Source organism: Quercus lobata, chromosome 4 (genome assembly GCF_001633185.2).
Source record: "Quercus lobata isolate SW786 chromosome 4, ValleyOak3.0 Primary Assembly, whole genome shotgun sequence".
NCBI lineage: Eukaryota > Viridiplantae > Streptophyta > Magnoliopsida > Fagales > Fagaceae > Quercus > Quercus lobata.
Genome location: NC_044907.1, coordinates 87,374,088 through 87,390,458, shown reverse-complemented (window position 1 = coordinate 87,390,458; position 16,371 = coordinate 87,374,088). Strand labels below are relative to the sequence as shown.

The window sequence follows — 16,371 nt, the reverse complement described above, 5'->3', positions numbered from 1 at the left end:
AATATTTAAAATTCAAATTTTTATAATTTAAAATTATGCATTAAAAATGAGTTTTTGGATCATAAAATAAATAAAGTTCGAAGAAATTTGATATGCTTATTAAAATTATATAGATGATGTAAACTAACCATGAAAATTTCAAATTATTTAAACCGTACCATGCACGTTGAGCTTTTTCCTATATATAATACCTCCAATCACAATTATTATAGCAATCTTCCTTTTCCTCATTTGTAGATAGGACCTGCCTCTTCCTCACTGATTCACCACATGGATTCTCAATCCTTATATTCTCTTCCCTTCCTTTGTGTCTTCTTCTTTTGTTGCTTCCCTTACACCACCTCCATTATAAGCTTTTCCTTCCCGGAATTCTTACCCTTTGATAACAACATCATAGTTTCTGGTACAGCCTATAAAGATCAAGTTGAGGGGCACCCATCAATACAACTCACCGATAAGTCAGCGGGTGACTCTACTCAAGCATATGGTCCCGTAGGCCGAGCATACTATTACAAACCCATCCCACTCTGGGATCCCGTTGCAAATGTCACAACAAATTTCACAGCTACTTTTGAGTTTGTAATCGGAAGGCCGTCATCTTTCTTAGACATTGGTTATGGCATTGGATTCTTCATCACTTCAGAAGATTCCGTTGATGCTCCTAAGGATTCCGGAGGAGGTCGGATGGGTCTCTTCAATTCCACAACTAATGGCAAGTCATCAAGTCAGATGGTAGCGGTGGAGTTTGATACATTGCAAGATACATGGTGGCGGGATGATCCTAGTGACAACCACGTTGGTATCGACGTGAACTCCATTGTCTCCAAGGTGAGCGGTGCTTGGAATCTGACTGCCGACATTTTGGTGGCAACAGTCTCCTATGATGGAACCTCCGAGATTCTCAGTGTGTTTTTGAAATACTGGAATCTTCCAAACCTACCCTTGAATCTTACTTATAACGTAAAGTTGAGAGACGTTCTCCCAGAAAAAGTGATGATGGGCTTCTCTGCAGCAGCCTTTGGAGTCGGCCCAGTCCAAGCGATCAGAAGTTGGAATTTCAGTTCAACTTTGGATCTGGGTTCGACGCAAAATGGAGGGAAAGGGAACTCTAAGATGTGGTTGGTAGGATTAATAACAGGACTGGTGCTTTTGGTTGCTGGGGTAAGTTTTGGCTCTTACATTTTGTGGAGAAATTCCAAAAGAAAAGTAGTAGAAGAAGATGAAGATCTAATAGAAGGAACTGGACCAAAAATGTTTGCCTACAAGGACTTAGTTGTGGCAACTAATAACTTTTCAGAGGAAGGGAAGCTAGGGCAAGGAGGTTTTGGAAGCGTCTACAAAGGTTTCTTGGCAAAAACGAACATGGAAATTGCAGTGAAGAAGATATCAAGCAACTCTAACCAAGGAAAAAAGGAGTACACTTCTGAGGTGATAACTATAAGTCGTTTGAGACACCGCAATTTGGTTCAACTCGTTGGTTGGAGCCACGAACAGGAGTTTGTAGTGGTTTATGAGTACATGCCCAATGGAAGTCTAGATTCACATTTATTTGACTTGAGAAGTCATCTTTCGTGGCCAAGGAGGTCCAAAATTGTTCACGGGTTAGCATCTGGATTACTCTATCTCCATGAGGAATGGGAGCAATGTGTAGTGCATAGAGATATCAAATCAAGCAACGTGATGTTAGATTCAAACTTCAACGCAAAACTTGGTGACTTCGGTCTAGCGAGGTTTGTGGACCACGAACTTGGCTCACGAACAACGGATTTGGCCGGAACCAGGGGCTACGTTGCTCCGGAGTATTTTATTACAAGCAAGTTTAGTAAGGAATCAGATGTTTTTAGTTTTGGGGTGGTGGCATTAGAGATTGCATGTGGGAGGAAAGTAGTGGAGCCAAAGGTGGAAGCATCAAAGATTAGTTTACTCAATTGGGTGTGGGTGCTATATGGAGAGGGAAGGCTTTTAGAAGCAGTGGATGAGACGCTAAATGGGGATTATGACATGGACGAGATGAAATGTTTGATGACTATTGGGCTATGGTGTGCTAATCCAGATCACACTTTAAGACCTTCTATAAGGCAAGCAATTAGGGTTCTTAATTATGAAGCACCATTGCCTTCCCTTCCGTCGAAAATGCCTCTGTCATCGTACTATTATGCCCCTGAAGCGATGACTGACGATCAAATCCAGTACTTCACTTGTACAAGCAAAGGAGGGAGCACAACTGCTACCAAGGACGACTCAAGGGTGTGACACCGAGGGATTATTACAAAGTTGAATGGCAATTGGAGCACAGGATTGATTGTCTTAGTAATGTTTTTCTTTACCGATACAAATGTGGGATTATGAATTAGAATATGAAGTAACATTCTTTCCAATTGATGATAATGTATGGTGTTTATAAATTTTCAACTGCGTGACAGACTTATGTGCTTAATTTCCAAAATTTATTGATTTTTTTTCTATATAATTATATATCAGTGCAAACTGAATTTCTGAGCTGTTGCCTTTATCCATGTTCAATAATGCTTTCTTTAACCATCTCTAGACTTATATGGCCAGCCTTTTATTACCAAATGACTCATTAGAAAAATGTGTGCTACTTTTCAACGATCTATCAAAATAAGCATTATGTATATGGGCTGTTTTTTTTTTTTTGGGAGAAAGTTATGTATATGGTAATTGATAATCCGAACCAATTACCAGATCTATCAAAATCTGTGGTTTGCATTTTTATGTTGCAATCCACACCTCTATGTTCTTGTTCATGATGGTGCTTGCGACTAGAGTAAGCCACACTAGTTCTATATAGCGTAAAATTCATACCTCATTGAAGAACTTTTTACATGCATGATAAATGTAATATGATATATTAATATGCAAAATGACTAATTAATCACGTAGAATTTGTTTTTGAGAAAGCTTATAGACTCAAAACAATAATTGGTTGTTTAACTGTTATGAGTCAAGTCAATTAATTGTTTTTTTTTTTAACTCAAAAGTAAGATTGGAAGTAATCAAATTTATTTATAAAAAGAAAAATGAATGAACAAAGAACTAAGAAAATTTTTAATAGAGTAGGTATGCAAGTGGTTATCTCTCTATTCTTGACATCTTCTAAGAAAAATCACTGAAAATAAAAGTTGGAAGAAAAACACATTCATAGAAAGTCTCTTTAAGAGATCAATTATACAATGTATTTTTACCAATTCAAACTAACAACTATGCTTTTTTAATTGTAGGAATCAGATGAAGCAAAAGGGGATCAATCTCCAAACACCCTTTTTTTTGTAAAAAAATTGAACAAGCCAACTTATGCGTATTCAGCATATAGACTCTTGTAGTACCAACTTAATCGGTACCTTACCTTCTTAATACTCAAAACAATAATTGGTTATTTAACTGTTATGAGTCAAGTCAATTAATTGTTTTTTTTTTAAAACTCAAAAGTAAGATTGGAAGTAATCAAATTTATTTATAAAAAGAAAAATGAATCACAAAGAACTAAGAAAATTTTTAATAGAGTAGGTATGCAAGTGGTTATCTCTCTGTTCTTGACATCTTCTAGGAAAAATCACTGAAAATAAAAGTTGGAAGAAAAACACATTCATAGAAAGTCTCTTTATGAGATCAATTGTACAATGTATTTTTACCAATTCAAACTAACAACTATGCTTTTTTAATTGTAGGAATCAGATGAAGCAAAAGGGGATCAATCTCCAAACACCCTTTTTTTCTTAAAAAAATTGAACACGCCAACTTATGCATGTTCAGCATATAGACTCTTGTAGTACCAACTTAATCGGTACCTTACCTTCTTAATACTCAAAACGATAATTGGTTATTTAACTGTTATGAGTCAAGTCAATTAATTGTTTTTTTAACTCAAAAGTAAGATTGGAAGTAATCAAATTTATTTATAAAAAGAAAAATGAATGAGCAAAGAACTAAGAAAATTTTTAATAGAGTAGGTATGCAAGTGGTTATCTCTCTCTTCTTGATATCTTCTAGGAAAAATCACTGAAAATAAAAGTTGGAAGAAAAACACATTCATAGAAAGTCTCTTTATGAGATCAATTATACAATGTATTTTTACCAATTCAAACTAACAACTAATGCTTTTTTAATTGTAGGAATCAAATGAAGCAAAAGGGGATCAATCTCCAAACACCCTTTTTTTCTTAAAAAAATTGAACGAGCCAATAATTGGTTGTTTAACTGTTATGAGTGAAGTCAATTAATTTTTTTTTTAAACTCAAAAGTAAGATTGGAAGTAATCAAATTTATTTATAAAAAGAAAAATGAATGAACAAAGAACTAAGAAAATTTTTAATAGAGTAGGTATGCAAGTGGTTATCTCTCTCTTCTTGACATCTAGGAAAAATCACTGAAAATAAAAGTTGGAAGGAAAACACATTCATAGAAAGTCTCTTTAAGAGATCAATTATACAATGTATTTTACCAATTCAAACTAACAACTATGCTTTTTTAATTGTAGGAATCAGATGAAGCAAAAGGGGATCAATCTCCAAACACCCTTTTTTTCTTAAAAAAATTGAACAAGCCACTGAAAATAAAAGTTGGAAGAAAAACACATTCATAGAAAGTCTCTTTAAGAGATCAATTATACAGTGTATTTTTACCAATTCAAACTAACAACTATGCTTTTTTAATTGTAGGAATCAGATGAAGCAAAAGTGGATCAATCTCCAAACACCGTTTTTTTCCTTAAAAAAATTGAACACGCCAACTTATGCGTGTTCAGCATATAGACTCTTGTAGTACCAACTTAATTGGTACCTTACCTTCTTAATACTCAAAACAATAATTGGTTATTTAATTGTTATGAGTCAAGTCAATTAATTGTTTTTTTAACTCAAAAGTAAGATTGGAAGTAACCAAATTTATTTATAAAAAGAAAAATGAATGAACAAAGAATTAAGAAAATTTTTAATAGAGTAGGTATGCAAGTGGTTATCTCTTTCTTCTTGACATCTTCTAGGAAAAATCACTGAAAATAAAAGTTGGAAGAAAAACACATTCATAGAAAGTCTCTTTATGAGATCAATTATACAATGTATTTTTACCAATTCAAACTAACAACTATGCTTTTTTAATTGTAGGAATCAGATGAAGCAAAAGGGGATCAATCTCCGAACACCGTTTTTTTCTTAAAAAAATTGAACGAGCCAATAATTGGTTGTTTAATTGTTATGAGTCAAGTCAATTAATTGTTTTTTTTTTTTTAACTCAAAAGTAAGATTGGAAGTAATCAAATTTATTTATAAAAAGAAAAATGAATGAAGAAAGAACTAAGAAATTTTTTAATAAAGTAGATATGCAAGTGGTTATCTCTCTCTTCTTGACATCTTCTAAGAAAAATCACTGAAAATAAAAGTTGGAAGAAAAACACATTCATAGAAAGTCTCTTTAAGAGATCAATTATACAATGTATTTTTACCAATTCAAACTAACAACTATGCTTTTTTAATTGTAGGAATCAGATGAAGCAAAAGGGGATCAATCTCCAAACACCCTTTTTTTCTTAAAAAAATTGAACAAGCCAACTTATGCGTGTTCAGCATATAGACTCTTGTAGTACCAACTTAATTGGTACCTTACCTTCTTAATACTCAAAACAATAATTGGTTATTTAATTGTTATGAGTCAAGTCAATTAATTGTTTTTTTAACTCAAAAGTAAGATTGGAAGTAATCAAATTTATTTATAAAAAGAAAAATGAATGAACAAAGAACTAAGAAATTTTTTAATAGAGTAGGTATGCAAGTGGTTATCTCTCTGTTCTTGACATCTTCTAGAAAAAATCACTGAAAATAAAAGTTGGAAGAAAAACACATTCATAGAAGGTCTCTTTATAAGATCAATTATACAATGTATTTTTACCAATTCAAACTAACAACTATGCTTTTTTAATTGTAGGAATCAGATGAAGCAAAAGGGGATCAATCTCCAAACACCCTTTTTTTCTTAAAAAATTTGAACGAGCCAACTTATGCGTGTTCAGCATATAGACTCTTGTAGTACCAATGTAATTGGTACTTTACCTTCTTAATAAGTAATAAGTTTATGATTCCAAATCTGCTAATTCTTCACCCGTGATCAATAGTTGATTTCTGAATCTTTAGAGCTAAACTTCTAGATTTTTTATGAATTAAAAAGTGAACAGATCGGATTATATTAATTGGATTTGGTTCTTTTCAAAGTATGTACACAATTGCATTTATCTTTGACCTTTTGAACAAATGCCAAACCAAGTATGTACACAGAAAATAGATTCTTGACTTTGCTTTCTTGGTTTCTTTAAACGTGTTACATGGGAAGAACTTAATTAGTGCTACATTAAAAAAATAGAAGAGAAGAAAGAGAAAGTTCCGTAGTGGACTAGGGGGTCTAATTATGAAACTTCTTCTTCTTATCCTAATTATTTAAGCAAAAGCTAAACTTTAAGAATCTTAATTGGACTTTCTTAAGCAAAAGCAAAAGTCTAGTTGTTGGGTAATTATCATGTTCTGCTTTTGCTTAAATAATTAAGAAGAAGAAGTTTCTTAATTGGACTTTCTTGTCCACTTGTTGGGTAATTATAAAGTGAAAAATGCTAACAAGTGCCTTTAGAACACTCGTTAAGAATCCAGTTAAAGAAAGTTTTTATTAGAAAAGAAAAAAAACAATTAATGTTTTGACAGTTTTTTTTTTCATTTCCTATAAAAGTGATGTTAAAACTTTCCTAAAATGAATTCTTAACCACTATCTTAAAGGCACTCGTTAACATGACCCACTTTATAATTACCTAGCAAGTGGACAAGAAAGTCCAATTAAGAAGATAGTTTTTTTCATTTCCTATAAAAGTGATGTTAAAACTTTCCAAAAATAGATTCTTAACCAATATCCTAAGGATACTCGTTAACATGACACACTTTATAATTACCTAGCAAGTGGACAAGAAAGTCCAATTAAGAAACTTCTTCTTCTTAATTATTTAAGCGAAAGCAGAACATGATAATTACATAACAACTAGACTAGAACTCACCCATAGAAAGCTACACTTTACGGTCATATTTAAAGGGGATGGAAAATGAAAAGGAAAAGAAAAAAAGAGAAAAGAATGTAGTATTTTTTTTTTTAGCAGTTGGTTGGAAAGAGTAAATTAGGGAACATTGGTAGGACCTAGATCAACTGAAATGTTTTTACCGAAAGAGTACTGGGGGAGAAAGAGGTTGACAAAAAAAACCCATGTGCATGGCTTTTTCTTATTTTTATTATACCAAATTGATTTTAACTTTCTTTTTTTTTTTTTTTTCTTTTTTTCGTATTTTCATTCGTTTTTTTTTTTTTTTTTTTTTTTTTTTTTTTTTTTTTTTCTCTTTTTCTACTTACATTTGTTTTGGATTCTTTGGCTTGTGTTTTATTTATTTATTTTTTCTTAATTTTTTTTAAAAAAGGTTAAAATGCAAAACTCATATTTTAAGTTTTTTCAGAATTCATTTCAGTTCTCTAAATTTGCTTTTATTCATTTTAATCCTTTAAGTTTTAGATTTTAATCAATTAAGGCATTTTCGTCAACTTTTGCTAAATTAAAAAAAAAAAATCTGGAAAATATTTTTTAGATAAAAAATTTTAAATGATTTTAATGTGTTTCATAGCAAGTCCTACGATGAAAACACACTTACGATTACATTTATTCTTAAATAAAGTTTAGTTACAAAACTGGTAGTAACTCAATAAAATAAACATTACTAGATATTTTAAAAATCCAACCGTTAAATTATATGTTCTCTACTCTTTCAATGCACATGTCAAATTTTGTGTCAATTGGATACTTATTTACTATATGATCTATGAGCTTATATTTTAAACTACAAAAACTTGCAATTTAAACGATTTATCGATAACATAACTATTGATTTTTAATTTTCTAGAAACTATACAAGTATAAAGGATATAAGAAGAAGATGTAATCCAATAATTGATTTATCAAAATTCACATCCAATAAAAAGATATGGAATAAAATTGTAACCTTAGACTATAACTAATTTTGTAACTAAACTTTCTCCTTAATTTATATTATAATATTTACATTTAATCAAAATGTTATAACATTCTATCAAAAAAAAAAAAAAAAAAAATATTATAACATAAAATGTATTACCTACCTTTTATTATTAAATTTTCTATATATATATATATATATATATATATATATATATATATATAAAACCCTCTTTTTTTTCTACTACTTCTACTTCTACTTCTACTAACTATATAAAAAGCACGAATGCCATCTATAGTGTTATCTACAATGATTTTGGTTTCGTGAGTCCTCTTTTTTGTCCGTTTGTGGAGTGTTAAATGGTGCGTTTTCTCTCTTTTCTCTCTGGAATATGTTCTCTCTTTTCTCTCTGGAAGATCTTTCTGTATCTCTTCTATCTATCATTTCAGGACGGCAGAACCAGATCGGCTCAGGAAGAAAGAAAAAAAAAAAGGGAAGAAATCTCTATATCTCTTCTCTATCTTTTTTCTCTCTATCATTTCAGGATGAGAGGACCAGATCGGCTCAGGAATTTCTGGTTTCATCAATCACTGCCCAAAATCAAACACAATGTAGTTAACAACACAAACCCCATCATAATCATTCAAGAAGCCAAATATACCTTAAAAAAACCAGATTGGCCATCCTCAACAAACCCCAAATAAGACCCAGATCCTCTATGCTTCTCTTTCAGATCTGGACCAGTAGACCAGCTGCTGCGTAGATTAAATCCCAGGTGTCGTTTTAAGCACTGAACGGTGTCGTTGGAGGAGATGGGAACCGAGATGGGTCGTTTGGGCTTCCATTGCTTGAGACACCGCTTCGACCTGACCAGCTCTCGATCCCACTTAGCGTTGACTGAGGCACCCCAGCCATGACCCACTGAGTCAACTCACCGAAAAGAGAAACCCATATAAGAACTCAGTTCTTGAAAACTAAGAGACTAAAAAGAAGAAGAAACTAAAGTAAAGGGTTGTTTTGCTTGGACGGTTGATGAAAGAAAAAGGAGGTGGGTATAAATATTTCTAGGGTTTAAAATTGTGATGCTGTCGTGGTTTTTTTTTTTTTTTTTTTTTTTTAAAGCTAAATACCAAAACGACGTAGTTTTGGAACTAACATTAAACTTAATGTCAGATCCAAAACACGTCGTTTTGGTATCAGAGCATATATAAAATATTTTTATATTATAAGTAGTTACATTTTTTTAGTCTTCCGTTTGTATTTTTTATATATATATATTATTATACTGACATAACAAATTTTACCATATTTTTACAATTATTGAAGTATCAATTTCTTATAAGTCAAAATAAAATAATAAAATATGAAACTGTGACTAACCACAACTGAAAATAAATTATTTGTGAAAATGTTATGACACTTGTTAGTATAGTATTTTTTCATTGTAGCTATAGTACCTAATTTTCTTTTAAAAGTAATTTGTTTGTTTTTTTTTTCCCTTTAAATATTTATGTAAGTTGGTATATATTGTTATACTGATACAACAAATTTTACAATATTTTAACAATTATTGACGTGTCAATTTCTTACAAATCGAAATAAAATAATAAAATATGAGACTGTGACCAACCACAACTAAAAATAAATGTTTATAATAAAAGTGCGAATGTGTGCATAGTGTCTTGGCATTGTACATCCAGTGTTTTTACATTGTGCAACACTGTAGCTACAATAGTGCTTTGGTTTAGTTAGTCTTTTTTTTTTTTTTTTTTCTTCAGTAATCGGTTTGTGTGTGTGTGTGTTTTTTTTTTTTTCCTTTTAAATATTGATGCAAGCTGACATTTATATTGTTATACTGACACAACAAATTTCACAATATTTTCACAATTATTGACAGGTCAATTTCTTACCAATCGAAATAAAATAATAAAATATGAGGTTATAGCCAACCACAACTGAAAATAAATATTTTTAAAAAAATGTTACAACATTTATTGTTATCACAATATTTTCATAATGGTTGAAATTTCACTTTCTTATATATTAAATAAAAAAATGTTAAATCCACAACATTTTAATATTAATTTCACAACAAATCATAGGTAAGCTATTATTGATGGATAGCACTGGAGCTACAATGCTTTTGGTTTATTCAACTGGCACTGTAGCTACAATGCCTAAAGTTTTTAATGACCAACCACAACTGAAAATAAATGTTTTGAAAATAATAATAACAATGTTATCAGTTTAGAACTAATAATAACTTGTCATTTAAAATTTGTTCTAAAAATGTTATAAATATAACATTTCTCTCAAATAAAAAAAAAAAATCTATTCAGATCCTAAAAATGAAAATATTGTGAAAATATTGTGATATTTTGTTGTATTCTTAAATTTCTTTTTTAATATAACCAAATTAGGTGAGTCAAAATTCACGATTTCACACACAAAATTTATATTAATTTTCTCACTATTGGGACAGCACGTGCCTTGCTCGTGCAGCCAACGCTAGTCATTAAAAAAAGGTAAGTTAGATAATGAAAATAATTTTTTCAACAGTAATACTATTTTTTTTTTAAGGAGAAGATACTAGTTTGTTTAGGTAGTTTTTCATGTCCAATGGGCTCCCGGCTCTCTACCCTTTGATGGGCCGAGGTGAGAGTTTAAAGCGGAGGAGCCTATTTAGGTTTAGGGCGGTTATTATGGACGAATCTGCCCCTGGATCATAGCACGGGATCAGGTGGTAACTAAAAGGAGTAAAAGGGAAAATTGGGGCATTTAATTTTTTCAACGTACGGTACTCGATATATATATATATATATATATTTTTTTTGGATTACCTGTAACTCATTGTCTTTCTTCTTATTCTTTAGTTTCTTTGGTTGTGACTAGGGTCATTTTGGCTCAGTGATTTGTGTTACTTATTTGTGCAAATTAAAGAAAGCTCTTGTGGTCATGCAATACTTAACTTCTCCATCAATGAGCCTATATAGAATTAGTGTCCCTCCTATTTTGGCAAGAATTTACCTCTTCTAGTGCCAGCAACTCCCTGTACATGTGGAATTGCTTGCCAGACCAATTCCCCTATTGTGAATTCTCTTTTTCTATTCATATATGCTTATAGCTCTTAACCATCTTTTCAAGATGTCTAGCATGCTCTTGAGCCCCATGTGTACCTTTTCACTGGGCCTAGCTAAAGTGCCAATGGTAACAAGGTTTGGACATCTACATTGATATGGTTTTGTTCCATGTAAAACAATTTGTATCAAAATATTCAATCAATCATTTTCCTGTATTTATGTAGGTTTAATTGTAAGGAATGAGTGTGAGAGATTTGTGAAAAATCAAGCTTGCTATGAAGATCAGTGCAGTTTTGCGACTAGCTCACAAGTTTTGTAAGGCCTTTAGCATGCCAAAATATTGGTTTAAGTCCTAAAAAATGAAAACCACGCTTTTAAAAAGTAATAAAATGAGGAATTACATTGGATTAATTATTCTAGTGATCCAAGAGTTCAAAATCCCAAAAGCTTGCCATTTTTTTTGCTGAGCTTGAATTTTTGATCCAACCATCTGATCAAAATAAAATTTTATCTATTTTAAAGATAATGAAATCCCCTTCAAAAGGATAGCACAATGGCCTATAATTTGATTAAACTCTTCAGTTTTTACATCTAATAATTCATTTGCTACAAAAATTAAAAAATTAGATGGACACGTGGTGCAAAATTTGACTCTAATTGAAATCCAATTTAGAATCTCATTAGATTTAGACTCTTCGATTTTTACACTCAATAATTTACTTTGCACAAAATTGAAAATTAGATAAAATACGTGACGCAAAATTAAGAATCTAATTGAATTTTCTTCACTTAAGCATAACACAGACTTACTCAAGCTAATGGACTGTATACTAGCCAAACAATGTGTTTATTTACAAGCCTTTGACCACGTGTATTTGGATCTCAACAGAGGAGGATAGGCCATCTGTTGTCTTTGGGTTTGGATGATAGTCCTATTACTTGTTGAACCTGATTGATTTAGGCTGCATTTGAAAATAGTTGAAAAAACTAGCTTTTAGCTTATTCAGCTTATTTCAAGTTCCACACGTGAAACTTTACATTATTTGCAAGCCCACTTGCTACTTTTTCAGGGACAAAAGATCATTTGCAAGTGTTTGTGGGCCCATTTGAGTTACTTTTTTGTTTACTTTTTTAATGCAAGCGCTGTTTACAGGTTTCCTGGGCCGACATTTTCTTTTACTTTTTTCTTTCTTTTTTTAATTTTTTTTCTATCGTACTTTTAGTAATAAAATTTTAATAAAAAATTAATTAAGTTGTTCTTAAACGGACTCTTAAGCTATTTTTAACTTTTTATTATACTTCTTTATTTGTTGTCGTAATTTGATTTTTATTTTCTTTCAATATATGATGTGATTTGGGAATATTTATTGGCCCCAGATTAAAAAGTTGATTTTTGTTGGATAATATTTCTTTTTGAAGGATGTGTTTAGTTCAAAGTCCAACTAAGACAACCAATTATTGGCTTGCATGCATTTTTAGTGTTTGCATTACTTGGTTTCAGCACATAATCTAGTGTGTGAAGGAAATTATTATCTGCTAATATCAGCAGGAAATTATTATTATTTTTTAAAAAAAAAGCAAAAGGAAATAAGGAAAATTGGATGATTTTGCAACTAATAGTCTAATACACTTAAGTCTAGCTAATATAACTTTTGAACAAGCTTACCGGTATCACTCTAGAGTCTAAATAATATTCATAAACATCCTAAGGTATAGTTAAGTCGTTTATCTTGTATTACATTTATATCTCTTTCATCCTCTCCTCTTCTCTTTTATTTATGTTTCGAAATGGCATGGCATGACATAGTCTAAGATAAAGCAGAGGTCAAATTTAAGAACTAATACATCAGAATAATAAGATATTAACACGATTAATCTAATAAATTTGAAAAAACCATTAAAAAAATGATGTATGAAACTCACATTCAGAAAATGATAAAAAAAATAAAATAGTACTAATTAAGAAATAATAAAAATGAATTCCTGTGAAATTAGTGTTGATTAGTAACGTCATATACATGCTCAAGATAAAGCAAAAGGTCAAATTAGGAACATATACATTAAAATAAGATATTAACATGATTAATCTAACAAATTTGAAAAAATCAGTAAAAAATGCTGTAACTCATTCAGAAAATGACCCAAAAAAATGATATATCACTATTTAAGAAATAATAAAAATGAAATTAGTGTTTTTTACTTTCTATTAAAAAAAAAAGTTAATATAGATCGATTGGCCGGAGATGCTCCATCTCTTGCCCGAGGTCTTAGATGTTGGTCTTCTGGATATTCTCCTTCTTTGAAATGCAACAGATGACATAATTATCCTGCAATAACAACAACAACAACAATAAAAACATTTAGGGAGACGTTCAAACTTTAAACTATATTGAAATTTTGCATTGTGTATTTTTTTTTTATTTTTTTAGAATTAAACATGAAAATTAGGAAACATATATATGCATCAGCAAAAAATCCATGGCTGTTTATTCCATATATAATAAATAAAATCAAATAACTTTGGACAATATACAACATTAAGCAATTCAACATCATTAAGAAAAAAAAAGTGGGTCACCATAATTGTAACCAAATAAAATGGGAGAGAATAAGCATTTAAAGTCGGACTCGATCATAGAATCAATTATGTGTCAACACCCAATTCCTAGAATATGTTAAAGTTCACACTCATCTATTCTCAGGCAATCAAGTTTGAGAATCAAATGATATAAATAGATTTCAAAGAAACTCAAGAAACAGAGCAATATGGATTATAAATATATAATATCAAGAAGAAGAAGAAAAAAAAACCTTACATTATTAGTCGTGTTTGCAAACTGCCCGTCAAGTCGGTATTCATTCATGGTCCACCTTCCCGTGGCATTGAAGCCATTCTTAGCAACAAAACTGAAACTTCGCTTAGACCCATAGTGTATTGCTTTGCTATCATCATAAAGCACTTCGTCCTTTTGACTTCTCCAAGTTGCAGAATGTGTAGATCTCTCAACGTGCTTATTTTTCTTCTTCAGTTTGGTGTAAAAATAGAGACGGTCCATATGGGTTTCTTGAAAAATCTTCATCCACGTGATAGGATCCCCAAAAACATCACAGTCGACGATAACATTCATCGAGTCCTCGAAGATTGGGTTCCCTTGGACCTTGTTGAGAAGATAGTAGAGAACAATTTCTTGGTCATTGGGTCTAAACTTGACACCAGGTGGCAACTCCATAAGTAGCTTCTGCACCAGCACTGATCTGATGATGAACCTTGTTGTTGTGTCGACAATGAGTGCTCAAAAGATCGCTGGAGTTGAAACTAACCGAGAATCTTCAAAGGGTTTGAAGATGATGAATGGAGTTTGCGTAAAAGAAGATTTCTTCAAGTGGGTTTGAAGAGAAGAGCACGCAATATTGAATGTTTTTATAGCAACAGAGAAGAGAAGAAATAATAATGATTACAGAAAGGAAAGCTTTGGGTCTGAGTTATTAATGGAGGTTTAGGGTTAAGGAAGGTTATATTTATATATAAAAAGAGAGAGAGGTCTGAGATGTGGGGTAAAATGGTAATTAGCGATAACAAACCTCCAACGGTCAGAACAGTAGTGGAAAGTTTATCAATGTAATTTCAATTTGTTTTGTCTTTTTTCGAATTGGGTTTAATTAATTTTCTTTCCTAATGGCGGCGGCATTTCCACGTGTTCTATGGAGAGTGGCTAGAATTTTATTTATTACTCACCAGGTTAGTTGTACTCGAATACGTGATAAGGTTTTTAGTTGAGTTAGTGAGGTGGGACCGTGGGAGTTTAGAGACCAACGGAGTGGATATGGCTCAAGAAACTCCTTTTTTTTCTTTTTTTCTTTTTTGAGAAAGTGAAGAAACTTTGTTCAGGCATTTTCTCAAACATGGTGGAGGCATCAATGTTAAGTGGTTATCGTTGATGTTAAACAATAACACTGGGTGCAAATTAACCCCTTGTTCAAGCTAATTTGTGGTGAAAAAATTTGGTTTCAGAATCTGGCTTCAATAAATGGTTTATGAATGATGTGGGTAGGTTTTGGTTGTGTGTGAATTAAAGCTGGGTAGGAAAACATAAGGTTGTTATTGATGAGGGGATATATATAGGTGATTGATGTTGAGTTTAATATATTTTAATTAGGTTCAGCATGGTGTGAAGTGTTTTTTTTGTGATTGGGGGTTTACAATTTGGATGAGTAATACAATTGGCAGTGGGTCTTGGTCAATCTTGAATGGTAGGGTGAGTGAGAGTCATTTGAGGGTGGGTCATAGGTTTGGAATAGATGGATCTTCAGGGTAGTGGCTTATTAATGATAAGGCCAGGGTTTACAAATCTATCTGGGATGTAGGTTGGTTAATTCATGAAATTGGCATTTTGGGTCTTGCCCTCTTGCTCTGTCTTAGGGTAGATGTCTTAATAATGGTGGAGCTTTGCTCAAAGTGTGTAAAATGACACTGGGTGCAAACTATACCACAAGAGATTTGAAGGTTTGGGGAAGTAGCAGGAGCCACTAGTAAAGAAGAGTAAGAACTTTATATACAAATGATATTTGAAGGGAGACCTGCTACTTGAAGTCCTATTTATTCACATGATATTTTATTATCATTAAAGGATGATATTATATTACATTTTCCTGTTTTGTTTCATTATAGTGCTGAAGAGCGAGTCAATAACTTTGTAGCCGAAGGTGGATTTGTTGAAGGTCTTGTACTGAGGACAGAAATCATCTCTTTTTTCTGTTCTCTTTAACTAAGAGGATCTGGAAATCTATTATGAACTTATGTTTAATCTCTGACCCCAAATACAACTGGCTGGATTTAGTTGATTGGAGTGTAATTCACATAAAAATGCAATTAGCTTGTTGGACAACTATATACCACCAGAGTGGAGACAAAAAAAAAAATGTGATTCTTCGCGCTAAGAGACTATATACTGAAGACCAATTTATTAGAGTCATAATGAAAGATCTTAAGGATGTTCAAGAGTTCAATTTTGAATCGTGTGCTTTGCTGTAAATGGAGGATGAATGTTTTACTAGTTTGTAAGGGTGTTTGATCAGTGTGTTGCAAGGTGGGGATTGAGAATTGTGCTTTGTAAATTAGATGGATAGTCTGACTTGGCACTCCTTAGGTTAAGGATGCATGGGTTTTGTTTAGCTACAATTAGCATTTGGTTTTTTGGCTTTGCTGTACTACAGCTTTACATTTTTGCAGGTGTTGTACTTGGTTTAGTGCAATTAGCTGTTAGGTGTTGGATTGGTGTTTG

At 31.8% G+C, this 16,371-nt stretch overlaps 2 protein-coding genes across 2 annotated transcripts; one reads left to right on the top strand and one right to left on the bottom strand.

Moving 5' to 3' along the window:
• Positions 1-243: 243 nt before the first annotated feature.
• LOC115983198 (L-type lectin-domain containing receptor kinase IX.1-like) lies at positions 244-2,388 on the top strand. Its single transcript, XM_031105844.1, has one exon. It carries the CDS (start codon positions 271-273, stop codon positions 2,251-2,253), a length of 1,983 nt encoding a protein of 660 aa, XP_030961704.1. The 5' UTR covers positions 244-270; the 3' UTR covers positions 2,254-2,388.
• Positions 2,389-13,289: 10,901 nt separating this feature from the next.
• LOC115983285 (NAC domain-containing protein 1-like) lies at positions 13,290-14,602 on the bottom strand. The gene is made up of 2 exons (XM_031105935.1): positions 13,906-14,602; positions 13,290-13,416 (listed from the first exon to the last, which is right to left on the bottom strand). Exons 1-2 carry the CDS (start codon positions 14,317-14,319, stop codon positions 13,357-13,359), a joined length of 474 nt encoding a protein of 157 aa, XP_030961795.1. The 5' UTR covers positions 14,320-14,602; the 3' UTR covers positions 13,290-13,356.
• Positions 14,603-16,371: the final 1,769 nt, after the last annotated feature.

Excerpts from the sequence above, each read along its gene's own strand:
- LOC115983198 (XM_031105844.1), top strand. The coding sequence starts at position 271 with ATGGATTCTCAATCCTTATATTCTCTTCCCTTCCTTTGTGTCTTCTTC.
- LOC115983285 (XM_031105935.1), bottom strand. The coding sequence starts at position 14,319 with ATGGAGTTGCCACCTGGTGTCAAGTTTAGACCCAATGACCAAGAAATT. Across the intron at positions 13,417-13,905 it reads TTGCAAACACGACTAATAAT|GATAATTATGTCATCTGTTG; the intron begins GTAAGGTTTTTT and ends TTGTTATTGCAG.